The sequence below is a fragment of the Emydura macquarii genome, unplaced genomic scaffold (assembly GCF_026122565.2).
Source record: "Emydura macquarii macquarii isolate MOO-44397 ecotype Brisbane River unplaced genomic scaffold, CSIRO-AGI_Emac_v2 contig_306, whole genome shotgun sequence".
Taxonomy (NCBI): domain Eukaryota; kingdom Metazoa; phylum Chordata; order Testudines; family Chelidae; genus Emydura; species Emydura macquarii.
In genome coordinates this window covers 698,698-721,595 of record NW_027130443.1, presented here as the reverse complement: position 1 = coordinate 721,595, position 22,898 = coordinate 698,698, and the positions used below count along the sequence as shown (strand labels likewise).

Below are 22,898 nucleotides of genomic sequence, written 5' to 3'. Positions count from 1 at the left end.
CCTTCAATTTGCCCCCTCCCGGACAGCCTGACCCCCCCCCACTCCATCGTGACTCCAACACACCCCCCCCCCATCCCATCACACCCCTGGCAATGTGCTGGGTTGGGGGGGGGAGCTAGGACGCCTGGGTTCTATCCCTGGGAGGGCTGTGGGGTAGCTGCCCCGCTCAATAGGCTGGGGGGGGGGGGGGTTGTAGAAAGGCAGGAGGAGAGAGATGCTCCCCACCTCGCCCCCCCAGCGCTGATGGATTAGAGCTGGCACTTGTGACCTGCTCACACCAGCGGGGGGGTTCTGTGATTCAGCAGGGGGGCCCTGTGGACTCCCCCAGGCTGTCACAACTCAGTGCCAGCTTTGCCTCCCCCCACTTCTCCCAGCTGCCCCCCATTGCTAAGGGGTGGGGGTGTTGATTCCCAGCCATGCAGGTGGCAGGGACTGAGTCATACAGGCGGAGGAGGGCTAGCGCATTGGGCAGGGGGGCCAGGATACCTGGGTTCTCTCCCAGGCTCTGGGAGGGGAGTGATTCCTACTGGTTAGAGCTTCAGGTTCCCCAGCTCTTAAATGGAGAGGGTTTATTAATGCTGGTGAAATGCCCGGACAACACGAACGGTCCCCAGCCGGCCGCATCAGCCGCAGGGTGCAGGGGTCCCGGAGCAAGCGGTGAGCCGAGGCGCTGGAGTTTCCCTGCTTACCAGACCCAGCCGGGCGTTTGTGTAGGCTGCCCTCATGTTCCAAGGCATCGTCCAGCGTGGTCAGGGGGCAGGGGCCCGTGTGCACCAAGAGCTGAGCCGGAGGGCTGGATGGTTGTGGGGGGGCTGGATGCGGGGCAGGGGGAGGTCACTGGGGGATGGATGGATGGAGGCAGGGTGTTGGAGGTGTGGGGGGTTGGATGGATGGGGGTTGGATGGATGGATGCGGGTGTGTGGGGGGGGACGGACGGACGCATGGAGGCATGGTGGGGGAGAGAGGGACAGATGGCGGTGTGGGGAGGCTGCACGGGATGGTAGACCGCAGAGGGCTGCGGGTGGGGGGTGGACACGGGACCCCTCGGTACCCGAACGGCTCCCTGCATGTTTAGCCCGTCACCCCTGCCCAGAGCCGGTGGCTGCCTCCAGCCTGGATCCCCGCGGCCCCGTATCGCCGTCTGCACCCTCTGCCAAGCTGGGGGTCGCTGAGCAGCCGGCCCCCTGCCCCGTGTCCCCTGCCAGCCTGTGCAAGGCCTCGTCTTCCAGCTCCAGAGCGTGCCAGCCGGCCGTCTCCGTCTTGTCCTGGGCCCCCAGGCGCCGGTACCACGCCAGGGCCTGGGCGTTCCACTCCGCCACCGAGAACTTCATCTCGGTGCAGCCTCGCGCCAGGGCAACCTAATCCAGATTGCAGTCATCCACTCCCAATCCTCATTCAGCCCCTCTTCTTTTCCCTCTCCCAGTCCTAATCCTAATCCTAGACCTAATCCCGCTCCAAATCGCTTAATCTAGCCCCAATCCAGATCATCCTTCTCCTGCCCGAATCCGGATCCGTCGGGGCCTCTTGAAAACCTACTCGCCAGGGCCCATTGCGGTAGCCTCTTCTAGGGGAGGTGCTGGCCGCCTTGGGGGCTGCCCTACCCCCTCTAGGGCAGGGGTCGGGGGGTGAAGGAGAGGGGAACCAGCCCTTGACACTCATAGACTCAATCCCCTCCCCCCACTTGGGAGGAGCTTAAGGGGGGAGGAGCCTAAGGGGGAAGGGGGAATATTTTACCTTGGCCACTTCACTCATCAGCTGCCGTCCGATGCCCCGGCCTGGGAAGGCAAAGCCCGGCAAAGGGGGTTACCAGGCTTGTTTTGTGTCCATATGGGCACTGATTTCTCCCCTCCCGCACAAATCAGCATCCATAGCACCCCACCCCCTCCAGGCCCCCTCACCACTCTCCAAAACGGAGCAAACCCAGCATCTCCTAGCCAGCTAGAGCCAGTGGAGTGACTCCGAATTGACTCTGGGATGAGGGGAATCAGTCGCATTGACTCCAGTGGAGTGACTCTGGATTGACTCCGAGATGATGAAGAGGAGAACCAGCTACACTGACTCCAGTGGAGTGACTCCAGATTGACTCCGGAATGAAGGAGAAGGGAATCAGCCACACTGACTCCAGCGGAGAGACTCTGGATTGACACTGGGATGAAGGAGAGGAGAACCAGCTGCACTGACTCTAGTGGAGTGACTCTGCATTGACACTGGGATGAGGGAGAGGAGAACCAGTCACTGAATCCAGTGGAATGACTCCTGATTGACACCGGGATGAAGAGGAGAACTAGCTGCACTGAATCCAGTGGAGTGACTCCTGATTGACTCTGAGATAAGGGAGAGGAAAACCAGTCACTGAATTCAGTGGAGTGACTCCGGATTGACTTCAGGATATAGGGGAATCAGTCACATTGATTCCAGTGGAGTGACTCCTGATTGACTCCCAGATGAGGGTGAGGGGAATCAACTGCACTGACTCCAGTGGAGTGACTCCTGATTGACTCTAAGATGATGGAGAGGAGAACCAGTTGTGCTGACTCCAGTGGAGTGACTCTGGATTGACTCCGAGATGAAGGAGAGGGGAACCAGCTGCACTGCCTTCAGTGGTGTCACTCCGGATTGACGTTGGGGACTACTGAGCGATGCCACAGTTTCTTTTTCACATCCCAGTGGCCTGGCTCGTTAATCATTGCCGGACTCAGGGCGCAGATCGTACCTTGATTGCCATGACGTGAAGAGATGGGAGGAGGCAGGGGAGCTGTCTGGGACCGTCATCGCGCCGAGGGGAAGCGTGTGCCCTTGACCTTTGGCTGCATGATCTCAGCTCCTCGAACCGCAGTTACTAAACTCACCGGCTGAAACCTTCCTTCTTTTTCTTGATGTCAAGACCAGTTTCTGCTCCACTCCAGTGTCAATCCGGAGTCACTCCACTCAAGACACTGGGACTGATTCCCCTCTGGCACAGTCAGCTCCCCTTCCTCTCCCCTCCCCTCAGAGGCTCAGTTCCCAAAGGACGCAGGATTGGGATTACTCCCTACCTCTGAACTCAGACTCCACATACAGATTTTCCACGTAGATGATGCGGCCGGTGTTCACACTGTACCCAAAGAAGAATAGGGCATAGCCAATGAGGTGACCTGGAGAAAAGAGAGGGATCAAAGAGGGACCAGCGCCACTGTGTGGTAGGGCCAAGGGGGTTCCCCACATATAAGCTGGGGGTCCAGAGCCAGCTCCAGTTAGAGGTGGGATTTGGACCTGGTTTAGACGGGGATAACGCAGCAGAGTTAAATGGCACTACTTTGGATTCACACCGGTTCAGGATCCAGATTGCTGGCTCCAATGGAGTGACTGCTGATTGACTTCGGGATGAGGGGGAGTGGAGTCTGCCCCATTGACTCCACTGGAGTGACTCTGGATTGACAGCAGGGTGAGTGATGGGGAATGAGACCCATTGACTCCAGTGGGATGACTCCTGATTGACTCTGGGATGAGGGAGAGTGGAGTGAGCCCCACTGACTCCAGTGGAGTGACTCCGGAGTGACACCAGACTGAGCCAAACGGGAATTGTTGCTAAGGGATGTGAATCTTAGTTACCTTGCTTGTCTCCTTGCCCTGGAGGCAGTTCAGCCACAAGACATCGGAAGAAGGGCTCGCGTCCAAAACCGTCAGCCCTCAGCACTAGGGGAGCAATGGGGCAGACAGAAATAGGTTGTGGGGCGCTGTGTAGGGGCCATTGAAAGGTTTAGTCTGGGGGAAGGATCAGAGGGGCCGGGGGTGAGTTAAGGGTAAACTTTGGAGGTTCAGGAGGGGGGTAGACTCAGGACGGCATAGGGGTGAATTTGGGGGAGGCAGTTTGGGGGGAGTTTCTGGGGAAGGTTGGGGACTCAGGGTGAGGTTAGGGGGGTCAGGGTGAGTTGGGGGGTCCCCTCTCCGCCCTCCACTGTCAGGCTCACCCTGGGCGTTGATTTTGACCTCATCCAGCAGGTTATGATACTTGGCAATCTCCTGGGGGGATAAACACAGTCAGAGACCCCAGGAACAGAGGAGACGCTTGGGGGGCAAGGCGGAACCCCAACGCTGTGGGGAGAGAGAGAATTTGGGCTGCGTCTGGGAACAGCTGGATAGATTAGGGGATGGATGGGGGGAAGGTATCACTCCATTAACAGAACGGATTCTTCTCCCCCGTTCACCCCTGGGGAAATTGAGGCACAGAGCATTTCCCTGCGGGCCCCGAGGTCACTCAGGGAGAGCTGGGAAAGGAACCCTGGAGTCCTGATGTCCCCAGCCACCCCTGGACCACCCCTTCCCTGCCCGCCGCAGCAACTCACGCGGATCATGGCCATGAGGCAGTCGCAGTCGGCGCTCTGGGCCAGGCGGATGGTGCACTCCATGGTGGCCCCGGGGCCGGCTGGCGAGGGCAATGGATGTGCCGTGTCCGCCTCATGCCCGGGATTTATATAGCGCAGGGATTTACAGCCGCCCACGCCCCCCACCCCACCTCCCAGCCAGGCAAAACGGTGCCAGGTAGATGGGCTCAGTGCCAGGAGTCACCTGGGCAGGTTCCAGCAGCTGAGCCAGCTCTGGGGCAGGATTGTCAGCTCTGGGGAACATGAGCAAACCAGGTGCTGGAGCCCGGGGCTGGACGCTGCGTGCTGTTGTTAGCAGATTTGCCCGTCACCTTGAGGTATACTCATTTGCTAGGGCTACCTTCCTGGAAGGAGGGGGTGTGATTCTAGGGGTGTGATTCTATTAACGTACTGCTTGTGTTACTGGTGTGTTCATATGGCTACAAATCCCTTCCCCGTGGAGCTATCCAGGAGGACCTAAGGTTTTCAGGGCTGGGTTCCTCCAGCCCCAGATTCAAATAAACCCCCCCCAGATACACACACACATTCCAGATTAACCGAGCGTCTGAGCGGACCGGGCTAGCAGCACTCTCAGCTGACCCCTTCTGTGTCCCTGAACTCGGCAGGCTGGGTGACACCACACTTTCAGCGGCCACCCTTACATGCCCCTTTGCACCGCACCAGAGTGGAGCGCACTTCTGAGCAGGCTGGGTCCAAACAGCACTTTGAGCTGCTCCCCTTATTTGCCCCTGGACTCCGTAGGCCAGGCAGAGCCGCACTTCTCAGCCGCCTCCTTTATATGCTGCTTTACAATTATTCAAGCAGCAACCCCCTTGGTGAGCAAACCCCAGAGGATTTGTGGGCACTCCAGGGACAGGCAAGAGAAGCGTGGCGGCGGAGCAAGCTAGGAACCAAGAACACCAAGGAGTAAAACAAAGTTCAGAGAGAGAAAGTGGTGACCAGCTTGATTACCAGAGTTAGTTTATTGGCAGGTGCATAAAACTGATGATACTAACAGCGATACCATACAAGGAGAGAAAAACAATCCAACGCTTACAGTGCTACACAATCACAGCTGGGGTATTGGAGGAAGCTAGGCCAGGCTGGATTGCAAAAGCAGAAAGTTATACCTGGACTGAGAGAGAGACAGAGTGTTGGGGGAGGGGAAATGGGGGGGTCTCACCACTCCGTGCCGCTCAGAGGTTCCCAGGAGGCAGGCGGTCAGCTTAGGGTCTGGAGTGCTTGCGACAGGCAGAGCCCCAGCAGGATCGGTCAGGAGAGGGGACGTTCCAGTGGGACTGATGCAGAACTTGGATCCAGGCATCGGAAGAGGGGTTGGAACTCGGGCAGGGGTTTTGTAGACACCAGGTTTGTTCCTGGACAAACAATGTCTGGACACTAGGAGCTGAGCACTCCTGGCTAGGGGCGGTTTCCCTTGAGAGCTCACAGTGCAAGCAGGGGTCAGTGTTTTGCACGGCAATAACTAGAAAGGGCTGATAACTGTGGAGCTGGGTGTGCACAGGTGTGAGTTCACTTACAGCAGGTGCAGAGATCTCCCAGCATGCCGTGCGTCCCAGAGTCCAGGCTTCTGTTCTCCAGTGACGTGCTAAATGAGATGCCTCCGTTTTACATCTTCCATGGAGATGAGGCGTGGGGAGTTGTATCACCCTTGATGGGAGGGTTTTAGGTGTCTCCACTGCCTTTTCATATTGAGCTGCCTTTGGTTTCTGGTTCAAGCAAAGGCTGGGGGAGGAGGGGGATGTAACGCAGGTGAGGTAATGCAGGTGAGCCAGAGAGAGTTGGGGTTTTGCACCCTGGTTCCCCAAAAACACAGAGCTGCCAGGTAACAATGTGCTGGGGGTGAAGGGACCCCCGCCCTGGGAGCCCCTTATTCCCCAGTCCAAATGGCTCCAGCTCCCCCCGCACCCACCTGCTCTAACCACTAGCCCCCACTCCCCTCCAAGAGCCAAGGAGAGAACCCAGGAGTCCTGGTTCCCATGCCCCCTATTCCAACCACTAGACCCCACACCCAGAGCGAAGCAGAGAACCCAGGAGTCCCAGCTCCCAGCCTCCCGCTCTAACCACTAGGCATCACTCCCCTTTCACAGCCAGGCAGAGAACCCAGGAGTCCTGGCTCCCAGACCCCCCCGCTCTAATGCACTGGCCCCCACTCCCCTCCCAGATGGATGGAGGGAGGGGGTGTGGGGTTGGGTGGATGGAGCGTGGGGGACGGACAGACGGAGGGGGGGCATTGACCCCGGACACTCAGCGATCCGTGCGGACAGCAGTGGGACACAGCGCACCTGATGTGCAGCTCCGTACGCTTTAATGTACCCGGCCGGCCAGCGATACACTCGCTGAACACGAAACCCGCGAGGAACCCCCGGCGTCCTATGCTCCCAGCGCCTGGCCAGCCGAGGGGGCTCCGGGTTTCTTTGGGGGTCCCACAGGGAGGCCGTGGCCTCTGGGCCGACCAGCAGCCCCTCCCACGGAGCCTGGAGTGCCCCCCCCCCTTTGTCTGAGGAATGGCTTTCGTTACGCTTGCACTGACAGCGTTCCGCTCGGTCCACGTCTGCTTGTGATTATCGGCGCTAATGGGTTTTTATCACAAGCGGGGTCCTTAAAACAGCATCTGGGGATAAAAGCGGGCGGGGGAAAAATAGGCCCCTGGGCCGTAAAACACGTTCCCCCTCCCCACTTCCCCCCCGGCCGTTTAAAACTAACTTGGTATTCCCGGGACCCGTGTGCGGCGGGGAGCAGGTGGGTCGTGTGTCTTGTCTTGTGGTGCGGCGCGGGACGCGAAAGCGAAGACGTCGGCGGGGTCACGTGGCCATCCCAGGCCTCTCCGCCAACGGCGAAATGTCACAAGAGCCGAGCGCGCAACCAAAGTGACGCCAGGCCCGTAAAACAGCGGCCAGGCCACTGAAATTGTACTGGGCCTCCGACAGGAGCGGGGGTGTGGTGGGGAGGGATGGATGGGGCAGGGGGGACGGATGGAGGGCTGGGGGATGGATGGACGGATGGGGCCTGGGGGAATGGATGGGGTGTATGGGGTTGGGTGGATGCAGTGTGGGGCAATGGATGGACGGATGGGGGTGTGGAGGGGATGGGCGGACGGAGGGCACTGGGGGACAGACGGATGGATGGAGATGTGTGGGGGGACAGACAGACGGATGGAGGGCACTGGAGGACAGATAGGGGTGTGGGGGGACAGATGGATGGATGGGGATGTGGGGGGGACGGACGGATGGGGGTGTGGGAAGGCTGCACGGGACGGGAGACTGCAGAGGGCTGCGTGGGGGGGTGCGTTTGGCCCGTCACCCCTTGCCGGCACCGGTGACTGCCTCCAGCCTGGCTCCCCATGGCCCCGTATCACTGTCTGCGCCCTGTGACACACCGGGGGTCACCCGGCAGCCGGCCCCCTGCCCCGTGTCCCCTGACAGCCTGCGCAGGGCCTCATCTTCCAGCTCCAGAGCGTGCCAGCCGGCCGTCTCCGTCTTGTCCTGGGCCCCCAGGCGCCAGAACCACGCCAGGGGCTGGGCGTTCCACTCCGCCACCGAGAACTTCATCTTGGTGCAGCCTCGCGCCAGGGCAACCTAATCCAGATTGCAGTCATCCACTCCCAATCCTCATTCAGCCCCTCTTCTTTTCCCTCTCCCAGTCCTAATCCTAATCCTGGACCTAATCCCGCTCCAAATCGCTTAATCTAGCCCCAATCCAGATGATCATTCTCCTGCCCGAATCCGGATCCATCGGGGCCCCTTGAAAACCTACTCGCCAGGGCCCACTGCGGTAGCCTCTTCTAGGGGAGGTGCTGGCTGCCGTGGGGACCGCCCCACCCCCTCCGGGGCAGGGGTCGGGGGGGTGAAGGAGAGGGGAACCAGCCCTTGACACTCATAGACTCAATCCCCTCCGCCCACTGGGATGGTCGGGGGGGCGGAGTTATTCAGAGGGGGGAGGAGCCTAAGGGGGAAGGGGGAATATTTTACCTTGGCCACTTCACTCATCAGCTGCCGTCCGATGCCCCGGCCTGGAAAGGCAAAGCCCGGAAAAGGGGGTTACCAGGCTTGTTTTGTGTCCATATGAGCACTGATTTCTCCCCTTCCGCACAAATCAGTATCCACAGCGCCCCACCCCCTCACCACCCTCCAAAACGGGCAAACCCAGCATCTCCCAGCCAACTAGAGCCAGTGGAATGACTTCGGATTGACTCCGGGATGAGGGGACTCAGTCGCATTGACTCCAGTGAAGTGATTCCTGATTGACTCCCAGATGAGGGAGAGGGGAAATCAACTGCACTGACTCCAGTGGAGTCACTCTGGATTGACTCTGGGATGGGGGAGAGGGAAACCAGCCGCACTGAGTCCAGTGGAGTGACTCTGGATTGACTCCGGAATGAAGGAGACGGGAATCAGCCCCACTGACTCCAGTGGAGTGACTCCGGATTGACACCGGGGGACACGCATTAGTTGGGGATTATTGGGCAACGCCACAGTTTCTTTGTCACATCACAGCGGCCTGGCTCATTAATCATTGCTGGACTCAGCGGCGCAGATCGTACCTTGATTGCCATGACGTGAAGAGACGGGACGGGGCGGGGGAGCTGTCTGGGACCGTCATCGTGCCAAGGGGGAGCGTGTGCCCTTGACCTTTGGCTGCGTGATCTCAGCTCCTGGAACCGCAGTCACTAAACTCCCCAGCTGAAACCTTCCTTCTTTTCCAGTTCCTGCTCCACTCCGGTGTCAATCCGGAGTCACTCCACTCAAGTCACTGGGACTGATTCCCCTCTGGCACAATCAGCTCCCCTTCCTCTCCCCTCCCTTCAGTGGCTCAGTCCCCAAAGGACGCAGGATTGGGATCACTCCCTACCTCTGAACTCAGAGTCCACATACAGATTTTCCACGTAGACAATGCGGCCACTTTTCATACTGTAGCTGAAGATGAATAAGGCATAGCCAATGGGGTGCCCTGGGGAAGAGACACAGATCAAAGAGGGACCAGCGCCACTGTGTGGTAGGGCCGGAGGGGTTCTCCACATATGAGCTGAGGGTCCAGGGCCAGCTCCAGAGAAAGGCAGGATTTGGACCTGGTTTAGACAGGGATAACTCTGCAGAGTTGAACGGAGCTACTCTGGATTCACACTGGCTTAGGATCCAGATTGCTGGCTCCAGTGGAATGACTTCTGATTGACATCAGGTTGAGTGAGAGTGGAGTCAGCCCCAGTGAAGTGGAGTGACTCCTGATTGACATCAGGGAGAGTGAGAGGGGAAGCAGCCCCATTGACTCCAGTGGGGTGACTTCGGATGGACTCCGGGATGAGGGAGAGTGGAGTCAGCCCCACTGACTCTACTGGAGTAACTCCGGATTGATACCAGAGTGAGTGACAAGGGAATTAGACCCATTGACTCCAGTGGGGTGACTCCGGATGGACACCAGGGACAGGGAGAGGAGGGGAAGCAGCCCTATTGACTCCAGTGGAGTGACTCCGGATTGACACCAGACTGAGCCAGACGGGAAGAGTTGCTAAGGGATGTGGTAGATACCCTGCAAGGTAGGGATAGGATACAGAGTGACCTAAACAAACTGGAGGATTGGGCCAAAAGAAATCTAATGAGGTTCAACAAAGAAAAGTGCAGAGTCCTCCACTTAGGAAGAAAGAATCCCATGCACAGCTATAGACTGGGGACCGACGAGCTGGGCAGCAGCTCTGCAGAAAAGGACCTGGGGGTAACAGTGGATAAAAAGCTGGATATGAGTCAGCAGTGTGCCCTGGTTGTCAAGAAGGCTAATGGCATATTGGGCTGCATTAGGAGGGGCATTGCCAGCAGGTCACGGGAAGTGATTATTCCCCTCTATTTGGCATTGGTGAGGCCGCATTTAAAATATTGTGTCCAGTTTTGGGCCCCCCACTACAAAAAGGATGTGGACAAGTTGGAGAGAGTCCAGTGGAGGGCAACCAAAATGATGAGGGGGCTGGAGCACAGGACTTATGAGGAGAGGCTAAGGAAACTGGGCTTGTTTAGTCTGCAAAAGAGAAGAATGAGGGGGATTTGATAGCGGCCTTTAACTACCTGAAAGAGGGTTCCAGGGAGGATGGGGCTAGGCTGTTCTCAGTGGTGGCAGATGACAGAACAAGGAGCAACGGTCTCAAGTTGCAGTGGGGGAGGTCTAGGTTGGACATTAGGAAAAACTTTTTCCCTAGGAGGGTGGTGAAGCATTGGAATGGGTTACCTAGGGAGGTGGGGGAATCTCCATCCTTAGAGGTTTTTAAGCTGAGGCTTGACAAAGCCCTGGCTGGGATGATGTAGCTGAGGTTAGTCCTGCACTGAGCAGGGGGTTGGACTAGACACCTCCTGAGGTCCCTTCCAACTCTAATATTCTCTGGTTCTATGAATCTTAGTTACCTTGCTTGTCTCCTTGCCCTGGAGGCAGTTCAGCCACGAGACATCGGAAGAAGGGCTCGCGTCCAAAACCGTCAGCCCTCAGCACTAGGGGAGCAATGGGGCAGACAGAAATAGGTTGTGGGGCGCTGTGTAGGGGCCATTGAAAGGTTTAGTCTGGGGGAAGGATCAGAGGGGCCGGGGGCGAGTTAAGGGTAAACTTTGGAGGTTCAGGAGCAAGTTGGGGGGTAGACTCAGGACAGCATAGGGGTGAATTTGGGGGAGGCAGTTTGGGGGGAGTTTCTGGGGAAGGTTGGGGGCTCAGGGTGAGGTTAGGGGGGTCAGGATGAGTTGGGGGGTCCCCTCTCCGCCCTCCACTGTCAGGCTCACCCTGGGCGTTGATTTTGACCTCATCCAGCAGGTTATGATACTTGGCAATCTCCTGGGGGGATAAACACAGTCAGAGACCCCAGGAACAGAGGAGACGCTTGGGGGGCAAGGCGGAACCCCAACGCTGTGGGGAGAGAGAGAATTTGGGCTGCGTCTGGGAACAGCTGGATAGATTAGGGGATGGATGGGGGGAAGGTATCACTCCATTAACAGAACGGATTCTTCTCCCCCGTTCACCCCTGGGGAAACTGAGGCGCAGAGCATTTCCCTGGGGGCCCCGAGGTCACTCAGGGAGAGCTGGGAAAGGAACCCTGGAGTCCTGATGTCCCCAGCCACCCCTGGACCACCCCTTCCCTGCCCGCCACAGCAACTCACGCGGATCATGGCCATGAGGCAGTCGCAGTCGGCGCTCTGGGCCAGGCGGATGGTGCACTCCATTGCGGTTCCGGGGCCGGCTGGCGAGGGCAATGGATGTGCCGTGTCCGCCTCACGCCTGGGATCTATATAGCGCAGGGATTTACAGCCGCCCACACCCCCCCTGCCTCCCAGCCAGGCAAAACGGTGCCACGTAGACGGGATCTCTGCCAGGGGGCACCTGGGCAGGTTTTGGCAGCTGAGCTGGGCCTGGGGCAGGATTGTCAGCTCTGGGGAACATGAGCAAACCAGGTGCTGGAGCCTGGGGCTGAACGCTGTGTGCTGTGACTGTCCCGCGGGGCAACGTGCCGGGGGTGAAAGGACCCCCGCTCCGGAAGCCCCTCCCAGAGCGAGGGAGAGAACCCAGTAGTCCTGTCTCCCAGCCCCGCCCCCCTGCTCTAACCACTAGCCCCCACTCCCGTCCCAGAGCTGTGGAGAGAACCCAGGAGTCCTGGCTCCCAGCCACCCTCCTCCCCGTTCTAACCACTAGACACCACTCTCCTCCCAGCGCCGGGCAGAGAACCCAGGAGTCCTGGCTCCCGGACATCAGCACTGCCTACCCTATCATAGCCCCGAGGCGAGGCTAATTTTTTTATGCCCACACTAAGCATGGCGCCTGTGGCTTCACCGGGCCTACGGTGACGCTAGTGCGGCCGCGCAATGCATCCTGGGATGCCGGGAATTCCCCAACTCGTGCATGTGGTGGTTGGAAAAGTGGCCGGGGGAGACGGGAGTGGAGATCTCAGCGGAGGTGACTTTGGGGGGCTGGGAGAGGGGGTCGGTGGGGTGTGATGGGGGAAGCGCCCCCCCCCCGGAGTCAGGCACGGGGGACGGCGGGGGGGAGAGGGGGGAGCCTGAAAGTTGGCCGGAGAGCTGAGCGGAGCCGGGCTGGGATGAATGGATGAGACTATGAATCAGGGGGGTGAGTCATGTAGCCGCCCTGGCTGCCGTTCAGGAGTGGGGGTGGGGGCGTGGAATACCCCAAACGCCAAGATCCGCGCGGGACGCTGACAGCCGTGGGGTTCCGGTTTGTGGAACGTTGAAATCCGCGAGATTCTAGTCTTTGGAACTTTGAGATCCGTGGGGTCCCGTCTGTGGAATATTGAGATCCGTGGGGTTCCGGTTCATGGAACATCGAGAGCCGTGGGGTTCCGGTTCATGGAAAGTTGAGATCGGCGAGATTCTGGTCTTTGGAATATCGAGATCTGCAGGGTTCCAGGCTTCGGAACGTTGCGATCTGCTGGGTTCTAGGCTTTGAAATGTTGCAATCCACAGTGTTCCAGGCTTCGGAACGTTGTGATCTGCAGGGTTCCAGGCTTCGGAACATTGAGATCCACGAGGTTCCAGGCTTTGGAACATTGAGATCCACGGGGTTCCTGTCCATGGACCATTGAGCAGAACCTTCCATGGAGCTTTGGGGTCCACCAGGGGTTCCAATCCATTCAACCTCAAGACCCACGGGGCAGGGGGGTGTAGACTCGGACCCTGGAACATCAGGGGTGGCATGGTTCCGGCCAAGGAAACGTGGGGGGGGATCCTGGTCTGTGGATCTTGGGGATCCAGGAGGTTCTGATCCATGCAACGCTGAGATCCGGGGGGTTCGACCCCCGCGCGCCGAAGTTGGGCAGACAGCAGTGGAGGGAATCTCGTACCTTGGGGCCAACCCGCTCTCTCCCTGGAATCCCGTGATTTCCCCAGCCTCGGCGCAGGCCCCCGATGGCGCCGGGTGCTGTACAAACCCAGAACACAAAGCCTCCCCATGTCAGACAAGAGATGAAGACAGACAGATCGGGATGTGGGGGAGGTACAAGGAAACAATATCGGGGAGCATAATGGGCTGTGAGGCAGGGAACCACCATCGGGGTTTCCTGTAGGGCTCCGTTTTGGGGCGCTGGTGGACCAGCTGTGGCATCTCCATAGCCCACAAGAGAGGAGAGGTGCCACCTAAGGGAGACCCCAGAGTGTGTGTGGGGGGAGGATTGGGGAGCTGGGAGGGAGGCAGAATGAGGAAGGAGTTCTGCCCCTTGGAATGTTATAGGAAGGTCGGGGGGGGGGTCCTGAAATGTGTGTGTGGGGGGGGGCAGAACCTTGGTCTAATGAAGGGCAGGGTGATGGGTGTGTATCTGAAGGCGTGTGTGGGGCCCTGGTGAGGTGGGGGGTCCTACATTTTGGGGTGGGTCTGGACAGTGCAGAGCACTGGGGGGATTACATGGGGGGCTCCTGGCTGGGCCAGTTGGAAGGGTGCATGGGGGGTCTAGCTGGGGTGTGGAAGGGGGTTCCTGGCTGGGGCAGCTGGGGGGTGCATGGGGGTTCCTGGCTGGGGCAGCTGGGGGGGTGCATGGGAGGTCCTGGTTGGGGGGGTGCATGGGGGTCTGCTTAACTTGCATGGACTCCGGGGGGGCATTCAGTATGATGGTTTCTCCCGATTCCCAGGGGGACTGTGGCTTCTCCTTCCTCCCCCCTCCCTTCCAGTTTTGGTTCATCCTGGACCAGCCTATTGTGTCTCAATGGAGAGGGAACTCTATATTTTTGATGTGGGGGGGCTCTGTTCCGCCCATCAAGAACGGTGCCCCCCGCTTGTTGCCTGTCTGTATGCCATTAAGGATGGTTATGTGCTCCCCCACCCCGTTTCTAAAGGATTTGAAACCCTTTATTCCAGGCACACACATCCCTTTCCTCTTTCCAGAATGGTAGGGCCCGTCTGCCCTGGTCATTTGAAGGAACCATTGTGCGAAACGGGGGGAAGGGAGAGCAGACAAAGTGGGGGATGGGGTGAGGCTGACTGCCAGGTACATTGCGGGGAGTGGGAGGGGGCCTTTCCACCGAAGCTCAGTGCATGGGGGCGGGGTGTGCGCGTTAAACCTTGAGATGTTGGGAGGATTTTTATGGCGCACACCCCCACATCTCCCCCCCCCGTTGGTAGGAATGGTGTGGCCCGGCCTGGGCATCCTCCTCTCTGGGCTATGTGGAACGTTCAGAGAACGTGGGGTGGGGGGAGGGGTAGAGGAGGGATGAGTGGGGGGGGGGACAGGAAGGGTTGTGGGAGGACAGGAGGGGGGAGGAGGGACAGGAAGGGGGGTGGGGCGTCAGTTGGGGGAGACAGGAAAGGTAGAAGGTGGGGAGCAGGGGGGACAGATGGGGCAGGGCAGTGACAGTCCCCCAACCCGGCCCAGCAGCCCCCCTGCTCCTTGGATCTGTGCTAATCCCACGGCAAATCATCAAGGGGGGGAGCTGAGTGTCCCCACCTGGGTAGCCTGTGAGTGTGTCCCCAAATGCCCCTCCCATCAGCTCCCCCTCCCTGCTGTAACCACTAGCCCCCACTCCCCTCCCAGAGCCGGGGAGAGAACCCAGGCGTCCTGGCTCCTCCCAGCCCCTCTGCTCTGAGATGGCTCAGTGTGCTAAGTAAGAATGCCCAGCAGCCCTGTCTGTGATGAGCGGAAAGAAAAATGGCCGGGCTTTGCCCGTGGAGACACCTGCTAAAGGTTTTATGCAGCCAGCGGTAAAGTAGCCTGAGTGTCTCTAAAACGAAATTTGCTGGTATTCTCCTAACACAGCGGCGTTGCACCCATCCCGCTCTATTTTATGGTGGATAAAGGTGAATTAATCTCTGGCCTGGAAACTGGTGGTTGCTTAGGGGCCAGTGTTTGTGACCTGGTTACATTCAATATGGGCAAACAGATGACGCTCCAAACCAGTAATATATACACCTAGTGCTCCAAAATGGCTAATTTCCCAACGTGGAGGAAAATTGGGAGCAACATTGCCCGGGAGGAAATACTTAGACAGAAAAATGTGAATGAAAATTGGGCGTTCTTTTAAAAGCATTGAGTAGATCCCCAAAAGGCTAGGATTCTACAATCAAGAGAGAGAAATAAATTTGGCCAAAAGCCTGTCGATGAAGTGAAGGCAGCAGTTAGAAATAAAAAAAAGCAATGTACAACAAAGGGGGGGAAGAAAAGGGGAAACAGATTGCAATAAATTAGAAGTTATGAAATGTAGAAAATTGATAAGGGAAGCTAAATGCATCATGAAAAAACTGGCTGGGGCTAAGGCCGATAAAAGTTTTTTTTAAGTATATATTGGGAACAGAAGAAATTGTAGTCGTGGTACAGGCTTGCTGTTAGATGCAAATAGTAAAACTGTTAATAATGATGCAAAAAAGTTAGAAGTGGTCTGTAAACATTGGTGTTCTGTGTTTCGGAAGACAGATTGATAAAACGCTTTCCAGCCTATTCTGTGAACCAAGTAGGATGTTAAACAGCATCTACCAGGGATCGACATTTTTAAAATCAGCCTGCTGGCATAACTTGCATCCAAGAATCCTAAACAAGTTAGCTGAGGGAGGTCTATGGCTCCTGAGGTTAATACAATACCGGGGAAATTCCAGAAGAGGGCTGGTGATATGCCAATATTCAAAAAGGGCAAGCGGGATGATCTGGGAATAGGCCCATTCGCCTGACTCGGTCAGTGTGGTTTTATGGAAAATAATAGGCCTTGTCCAACGAGCTTTGATTTCGTTGCGAGTTGGGTTGATCAAGGCAACTGTGTAGTTGTAACCTATTGTCGTCTGCCCTGGGGCAGTAGCCGTCTTGCTCCCAGGATATTAGAGACCAGGTGGACAGGCAGTATCTTTTATTGGCCCGTCTTCGGGTGGTGAAAGAGAAAGGTCATCTTTCGCACCAACAGAAGTAGAGCCAATGAAAGATGCTGCCTTGCCCGGCTTGTCTCGGGAGTTGTAGTACTCTTGACTTAGCGCTGTGTGACACAGGGATTAAAAATATAGCCCAATACAGTTCCCAATAGCGCGCGTGGTGCTTGGAGAAAGGGTTCCCCGACGGACAGACCTCGGCCGTGGCAGGCGCATCCTCAAAGACGGGGATTTCTGAATGGCTCTCTGCAAGAATCTAGGCAGGGCGCAGCCTTTTTCTCAATGGCCTGGAGTCACGGTGCGTGGAAGTGGTGAAAGACTGGCAGAGCGAGAAAAAGGGGGGCGGCCAGGGCCGGCCTACAGAGCGACTTGGCGAGCCGGGCATGTAAAATGGGGTTTTAATCTAGCCAGATTCAAAGTTATGCCTCTGGGAACAAGAGGGCTGCCTTGAACCCTGTTACCCTGATCTAAACCCTGACCCCTCGCTTTCACCCTCCCCTTACTTTTTCCCAAGCCTCATCTTCAGTTTCACCTTAGCCCTTAACCTTCCATTTCACCTTAACCTTCCATTTCACCTTATCCTTAATTTCACCCTAACTTTCAGTTTCACCCGAGCCCTTCTCTCTACACCCCCTCTCTATCCTCCGTGTCACCCTAACCTTCGATTTCACTCTCTCCTTCTGTTTCAGCCCAGCTCTAGGGAACAGCTGCCATGGAGTCCTTGCTGGACTCCGGCTTGGATCCTCCCCTGAGCCAGGAGAGCTTTGAAGACTTTTGGAGCATGATGTACGTATGAAGGGGACCCCCTTGCTCTCTGGCCCCTTCCAGATTGTTAGCCTCCCACTGCACCAGGCTTCACGCCCCTTCCCTAGCTTAATCCCCCCGCCCCCCTTTCCCGTCCCAAAACCCATCGTGGCTTGCTCTACGCCCCAAGCCCCCGACCGCGTTGTGGGACTCTTGTCATTTCGGCTTGGTGATCTCAGAGAGGGGACAGGGCAGAGCTGGGTTGAGGCCCTGCCCCCCCGAAAACAAAAACCACAGGGGGGGGGGGGGGTTAATCAAAACGTTCCCGGATTCGTTTTACCTGATTCCCGGACCTGTCACCGGGTGAATTGACTGAGACTGAGACCCAGGCAGGTGCAACCAAACAGCTTTTATTTTGGGCCGTGTCAGAAACACAATTCCCACTTAACACGTCTGTAATAAACACTGGGGTCGAGACAGGATGGGGGGAGCGAACCCCAGGCCCAATCCCTTAGAACACAACCCCTTGGGTCCCCTCCATCTGCGAGAGTCACGACAGTTTCTTTTCTCTCCCTCCAAAATCACAATCTCCTTCGTCGAAACTGGGTCTCTCCAGGTAAGTCTGCTCCGGCTGCTTCTAGCCCTGATTCTTAGGTCTCTCGCCGTCACCTGCCGGCAGCCTGCCAAGTGTCAGCGTCCTGCCTGTCTGAGGCCGATTCCCAAATGGATTCGAAATCCCAGATAGAGTTTTCCCTTCTTATTTATCCTATTTACACCCGAAAGAAGGGCACTGAAACAGAACTATTATTTCCACCAAACGGGGGCAGCCTGGAGACCTGCCCCCCCTACATTTTTACCTTTCCTGTTTCTTTCAGGAGTGAGCCCCCCACCAACGTGCAACCTGAGAATCAGGAGCTGTTTGTAAGTGCTGGGGCCCAGTGCCGGAGACAACCCAGGAGTCCTGGATCCCAGCCCCCTGCTCTAACCACTAGCCCCCCACGCCCCTCCCAGAGCTGGGGAGAGAACCCAGGAGTCCTGGCTCCCAGCCCCCTGCTCTAACCACTAGCTCCCACTCCTCTCCCAGAGCTGGGGAGAGAACCCAGGAGTCCTGGCTCCCAGCCCAGCCCCTTCTGCTCCCTGATTGAGCCAGTAGGCCCCAGAAAGGTGCTGACAAGGGGTGGGGGTGCAGTGGGGTGTGGGGAGGTGCTGGGGGTGCAGTGGGGCGTGGGGAGGGGCTGGGGATGCAGTGGGGCGTAAGGAGGCTGGGTTGTGGGGGTTGGCGGGGTTGATGGATCCAAAGGGGGAGGCAAGGGGGTGGGGGGGGCCCTGGCCTGCGGCATTAACCCTTTGCTCGCCGTGTCTCCCCCCACAGAACCTGCAGGATCTGGGCCTGCCAAGCTTGGTGGACGCCTCCCTCCTGGCCCCGCAGGCCGGGGGTAGCGGTGAGGGCTGGGTGCCGGCCGGCCCCGCCCCGGAGCCGCCCCCCACCTCCTCCACCGTCCCCTCCACCGAGGATTACCCCGGCGATCACGGCTTCCAGCTGGCCTTCCAGCAGTCAGGGACCGCCAAGTCCGTCACCTGCACCGTATGGACCGGGGGGCACGAGGGGGGGGAGGGATGGACCAGGGGATTGAGCCCCCCATCTGCGCCACGGCACCCCCTGGCGCCACCGTGGGGCAGTAGGGCCGGCCCTGCTTGTCAGGGCTGAGCACCTGCTGCCGCCCCCCGCCTGCTGCGTGTTGTTTCCCACCCCCCTGCGTAGACGGGCCCACAGGCTACCTGTGGGGCGCTGCTGACCAACCCCCCCTTTTTTCTCTCCCCCGCCCCCATCGCAGTACTCCCCGGATCTGAACAAACTCTTCTGCCAGCTGGCGAAGACCTGCCCGGTGCAGATCAAGGTCTGCAACCCTCCCCCTCCTGGCACCTTTGTCCGGGCCACGGCCGTCTATAAGAAATCGGAGCACGTGGCCGAGGTGGTGACCCGCTGCCCCCACCACGAGCGCTGCGCCGAGTACAGCGACGGTGAGGGGCCTGCTGGGATGTGTGTGGAGGGGATCTGTGGGACTCCCTGCTGCAGGGTGTGGAGGGGGGCCCCCCATGGCTCTGATCTGCAGAAGAGGAAGATCTGTGGGACTCCCTGCTGTAGGATATGTGAGGGGAAGGGGCCCACAGCTCTGATCTGCAGGAGGAGAAAGATCTGTGGGACTCTCTGCTGCAGGGGTGTGTGTGTGTGGGGGGCCCCACGGCTCTGATCCGCGGGAGGAGAAGGCAGAATGTGGGTCGAAAGGGGAGGGGAGCAGGCGGGACACGGGGTCCGATGTGTCCCACCTTGAGCGGCCCCTTGGCTCTCCCGACAGGGGTCGCCCCGGCCCGGCACCTGATCCGGATCGAGGGAAGCCAGCAGGCCCATTACTGCGAGGACGACCACACCAAGCGCCAGAGTGTCACCGTGCCCTACGAGCCGCCCCAGGTACCGGGGTGTGGGGCTGCCCCCCTCTCGGGGGCGCCGGCTGCCATCCGGCCCCAGGGCAGGGCGCTGGCTGGCTCGGAGCGGGACAGGGGTGGGGAACGGGGCATGGGGCCATTCTCCCTCCAGGGAGCGCCGGCCTTGTTTAATTCCCCCTCTGCCCCACAGGTGGGGTCGGACTGCTCCACCATCCTGTACAACTTCATGTGTAACAGTTCCTGCATGGGGGGCATGAATCGGCGCCCCATCCTGGCCATCATCACCCTGGAGGGCAAGAAGTAAGTCCCCCTGCCCCGCCCCGCCCCGGGCAGCCCCCTCCTAGCCCCACACTGGGACTGCAGCTGCCTCCCCGTGGGACCAGTGCGTGGGAGAGAAACGTGCCCACCCCCCCCTCCCCCCGACTACCTACCCCTCATTCAGCCATGACATCCAGGTCAGGACTCCTGGGTTCTCTCCCTGAATCTGGGAGGGGCGTGGGGGCTAGTGGTTAGAGCGGGGGCTGGGAGCCAGGACTCCTGGGTTCCTGTCTGTGCCTAATGTCCGTTCCCTGCCCTCCCTCCTGGCGCAGCGGGCAGCTCCTGGGGCGCCGCTGCTTCGAGGTTCGGGTCTGCGCCTGCCCCGGCCGGGACCGCAAGACGGAGGAGGAGAATTTCCGCAAGAAATCAGCCTGCAGGGCCCTGAACGGGGGCGGGGCCCGCAAAGGGGGCGGAGTCAAGAGGGGTGAGTCGGGGGGGCGGGCCCCAGTGGCGCCAGGTGTAAGAGGAGTTAGGGGGCTCTGAGTGGGCGGGGTCAAAGGGGAGCGTGGAGGCGAGGCCCTAAAGGGGCAGGGATGAATATGGGGGTGGGGCCACAGAGGGGGCGGGGCCAACGGGTAGTGTGCCGGGAGGCCATGAGGGGAGTGTGAGGGTGAGGCTCTGAGAGGAGGGGCCAAGAGGGATGAGGATGGGGGTGGGGCTGGGGCCTTTGAGGGGGCGGGGCCAATGGGTCCTGTGAGGGTGAGGCTCTGAGGGGCGGGGCCAAGAAGAGCCACCTGGAAGTTCTTGCAGCCCTGTTATGGCTGCGGCTGGAATGCTGAGCTTGGGAGAGGAGTAGGGTCTAGTGGGTAGAGCGGGAGGGAGGGGGCTGGGTTAGATTTCCCATCACGGAGCCGTCTGACATTCCCTGGGGGGGGGGGTTTGACGTGAGTTTTTCCTCCCGCCCCCAGCTCTCCAGGTCACTGTGGAGGAAGCTGAGAACCCCAAGAAGCGGGTGGTGTCCCCTGAGAAAGAAGTTTTCTTCCTCCAGGTGAGTGCTGGTGGGGAAACTGAGGGCTCAGGACTCCTGGGTTCTCTCCCAGCTCTGGGAGGGGAGTGGAGGCTAGTGGTTAGAGCAGCCGGGTCCGGGGGCCTGGAGCCATTTGGGTCTGGGAGCTCCTGGTTCTGACTGGGCCCCTCATGGAGGGCGGGCGGTCTTTGGGGCCTATGCCGGAGAAGTGCCTTTGGCTTGGGGGAGGGGAAAGGGGGGCCCCACTGGTTTTGGGGGAGGGGGTCTGGGACTGGTTTGTGCGAGGTGGGGTTTGTCCGTCTGTCCTGTGTGCAATTGGAGGGGGTCTGGGACTGGGGGAAGCAGGGCTGGAGGGGGGTGGGATTGGCCTGTCCTGGGGGGCAATCTGACCCCCCCCTCCTCCTCCTGCCCCCCCAGATTCACGGGCGGGAAAACTACGAGATGCTGAAGAAAATCAACAACGCCCTGGAGATCGCGGGCTCCAAGCAGCCGGGGGAGCCGGACGGGCGCTGGAACCCCAAGGCGTGAGTCACACGCCCCCACGCTGGAAAGGGGGCGGGGCCCTGCTGGAAAGGGGATGGAGCACGCCTGCCCCCTGGGGGGGCCAGGCCTAGCTGCATCATGGGAAGCTCCTCCCCCTGATGGAAGGAGGCGGGGCTCCTGGCTGCAAAGGGGAAGGTGGGGCAGGCCACCCCATGGGAAGCTCCCCTCCCCTCCACCTTTTATGGAAAAAGGGTGGAGCCTGGCCTGGCCCTGGGGGGTGGGAAATGTCCCTGCTGGAAAAGGGGCAGGGTCTAGTTGCACCTTGGGAGGAATGGGGGGAGGGCCTGCTGGGTTCTCTCCCTGGCTCTGGGAAGGCAGTGGGGGTCAGTGGTTAGAGCAGGGGGGCTGGGAGCCAGGACTCCTGGGTTCTCTCCCTGGCTCTGAATCTCGTCCCCCTTTCTCTGGGGCAGGTGGCGGAAGAGCCGGAAGGAGCGGGGGGACGGGCTGCCACCCCCGACTGGGAAGAAGCTGCTGGTGAAGGAGGAGGATTCAGAATAGTCATCTGTCCCCCCAGACCCCCCCCCGCGCGGCCCCCGCTGGCTGCGCTCAGCTAACACCCACTGCCAGTCCTTTACAGAGTAGCTTTTTTCTATGAAATTTCTCTCCTGGGGGACGGAGCCGCCCCCCTCCCGTTACCCACCTCCAGCACTAGGGATCCCCGCCCCACACACCCCCCTTCTCAGGGCTGGGGGAGAGAAGGCTCCTGCCCCCTTTGTGGATCTAGCCTCACCCCCTGGCTCTGTGAATCCGCCCCCATGTTGCCCCCCCCTTCCGTGCTGCTGACACCCCCTCCCTTCCCTTTTGTATCCCCTTTTTATACAATAAAGCTATCTATTTCTTAGCTCCCGCCTCTCTGCCCCGCCCCCCACACGTGTGAGGGTGGGGAGAGAAAGGGGGCTCGGAGGCCGGATGGTGGGTGGGGGCGAATTCACAAGGGCGCCCCTCGAAACCAGCTGCGAATCAGCCCCAAGCGGGGCTTTGCAGGTTGGGATCCGTTCTCCGGCCCGGCGGGATTCAATATTGTTTCGCTCGGTCCCCTCGGAAGGAAACAAATCTGGTGGCATTTGCGGGTGAGCCCGCCCCAGGCGCGAGGGAGGGGTTGATGACCATGGGGCGTGGAGATGGAGCCAGCGGTGTGCGCTTTAATATGGCCCAAAACCGGCATTGAGGAGCAAAGAACGCGGGCCAGGCTTGTGGGGGGGGACAGGGTGACAGGGAGTTGGGGAAAAATTGGGGGTCCGGTTGGATGATCTGGGGAAGATGAGCCCCCTGGGGCGACGCTGCGGCTACAGGCGCTGAGATGCTCCTGGGCTGTGTAGACGGGATTTTTGTGTAGAATCCTAGAAGAGGAGGGTGGGGAGGGACCCCGGGAGGTGTCTGGACCAGCCCCCTGCTCGAAGCAGGACCCACCCCGAGTAAACCACCCCAGGCAGGGCTGTGTCAAGCCGGGCCTAAAAACCTCGAAGGATGGAGATTCCCCCACCTCCCTAGGTAACCCATCCCAGTGCTTCACCACCCATCTAGGGGGGACAGTGTTTGCTAATCTCCAACCTAGACCTGCCCCACTGCAACCTGAGCCCATTGCTCCTAGTTCTGTCTCCTGCCGCCCCGAGAACAGTCTAGCTCCATCCTCCCTGGAACCCCCTTTCAGGTAGTTAAAGGCTGCTATCAAATCCCCCCTCATTCTTCTCTTCTGCAGACTAAAC

At 59.3% G+C, this 22,898-nt stretch overlaps 3 protein-coding genes across 4 annotated transcripts; 1 reads left to right on the top strand and 2 right to left on the bottom strand.

Moving 5' to 3' along the window:
• Positions 1–1,079: 1,079 nt before the first annotated feature.
• On the bottom strand, positions 1,080–4,388 carry LOC137162201 (thialysine N-epsilon-acetyltransferase-like). The gene is made up of 6 exons (XM_067561776.1): positions 4,326–4,388; positions 3,951–4,002; positions 3,592–3,675; positions 3,036–3,134; positions 1,735–1,775; positions 1,080–1,358 (listed from the first exon to the last, which is right to left on the bottom strand). The coding sequence occupies exons 1-6, from the start codon at positions 4,386–4,388 to the stop codon at positions 1,080–1,082; spliced, it is 618 nt and encodes a 205-aa protein (XP_067417877.1).
• Positions 4,389–7,466: 3,078 nt separating this feature from the next.
• Positions 7,467–11,610, bottom strand: LOC137158016 (thialysine N-epsilon-acetyltransferase-like). Its single transcript, XM_067555525.1, has 6 exons — positions 11,489–11,610; positions 11,114–11,165; positions 10,748–10,831; positions 9,213–9,311; positions 8,333–8,373; positions 7,467–7,939 (listed from the first exon to the last, which is right to left on the bottom strand). Exons 1-6 carry the CDS (start codon positions 11,549–11,551, stop codon positions 7,661–7,663), a joined length of 618 nt encoding a protein of 205 aa, XP_067411626.1. The 5' UTR covers positions 11,552–11,610; the 3' UTR covers positions 7,467–7,660.
• A 593-nt stretch (positions 11,611–12,203) lies between these two features.
• TP53 (tumor protein p53) lies at positions 12,204–22,019 on the top strand. Of its 2 annotated transcripts, none has more exons than XM_067555399.1 (11): positions 12,204–12,278; positions 16,865–16,961; positions 17,795–17,840; positions 18,292–18,504; positions 18,755–18,941; positions 19,277–19,389; positions 19,555–19,664; positions 19,955–20,106; positions 20,591–20,670; positions 21,067–21,173; positions 21,603–22,019. In XM_067555399.1, the coding sequence occupies exons 2-11, from the start codon at positions 16,888–16,890 to the stop codon at positions 21,688–21,690; spliced, it is 1,170 nt and encodes a 389-aa protein (XP_067411500.1). In that variant the 5' UTR covers positions 12,204–12,278; positions 16,865–16,887; the 3' UTR covers positions 21,691–22,019. The 2 variants fall into 2 exon arrangements, with proteins under 2 accessions (XP_067411500.1, XP_067411509.1); XM_067555408.1 differs by lacking the exon at positions 12,204–12,278 and adding an exon at positions 12,376–12,449.
• The last annotated feature ends 879 nt before the right edge of the window (positions 22,020–22,898 follow it).

What these genes read in the sequence shown, in the direction of transcription:
- LOC137162201 (XM_067561776.1), bottom strand. Translation starts at nt 4,388, where the DNA reads ATGGAGTGCACCATCCGCCTGGCCCAGAGCGCCGACTGCGACTGCCTC. An exon ending in TGTGGAGTCTGAGTTCAGAG is followed by an intron (nt 1,776 to 3,035) that starts GTAGGGAGTAAT and finishes TTGCCTTCCCAG; the next exon opens with GCCGGGGCATCGGACGGCAG. An exon ending in TGATGAGTGAAGTGGCCAAG is followed by an intron (nt 1,359 to 1,734) that starts GTAAAATATTCC and finishes AATCTGGATTAG; the next exon opens with GTTGCCCTGGCGCGAGGCTG.
- LOC137158016 (XM_067555525.1), bottom strand. Translation starts at nt 11,551, where the DNA reads ATGGAGTGCACCATCCGCCTGGCCCAGAGCGCCGACTGCGACTGCCTC. An exon ending in GCCTCATGGCCATGATCCGC is followed by an intron (nt 11,166 to 11,488) that starts GTGAGTTGCTGT and finishes TTATCCCCCCAG; the next exon opens with GAGATTGCCAAGTATCATAA. An exon ending in GGTCAAAATCAACGCCCAGG is followed by an intron (nt 10,832 to 11,113) that starts GTGAGCCTGACA and finishes TTGCTCCCCTAG; the next exon opens with TGCTGAGGGCTGACGGTTTT.
- TP53 (XM_067555399.1), top strand. Translation starts at nt 16,888, where the DNA reads ATGGAGTCCTTGCTGGACTCCGGCTTGGATCCTCCCCTGAGCCAGGAG. An exon ending in CTGAGAATCAGGAGCTGTTT is followed by an intron (nt 17,841 to 18,291) that starts GTAAGTGCTGGG and finishes CTCCCCCCACAG; the next exon opens with AACCTGCAGGATCTGGGCCT. An exon ending in CCAAGTCCGTCACCTGCACC is followed by an intron (nt 18,505 to 18,754) that starts GTATGGACCGGG and finishes CCCCCATCGCAG; the next exon opens with TACTCCCCGGATCTGAACAA.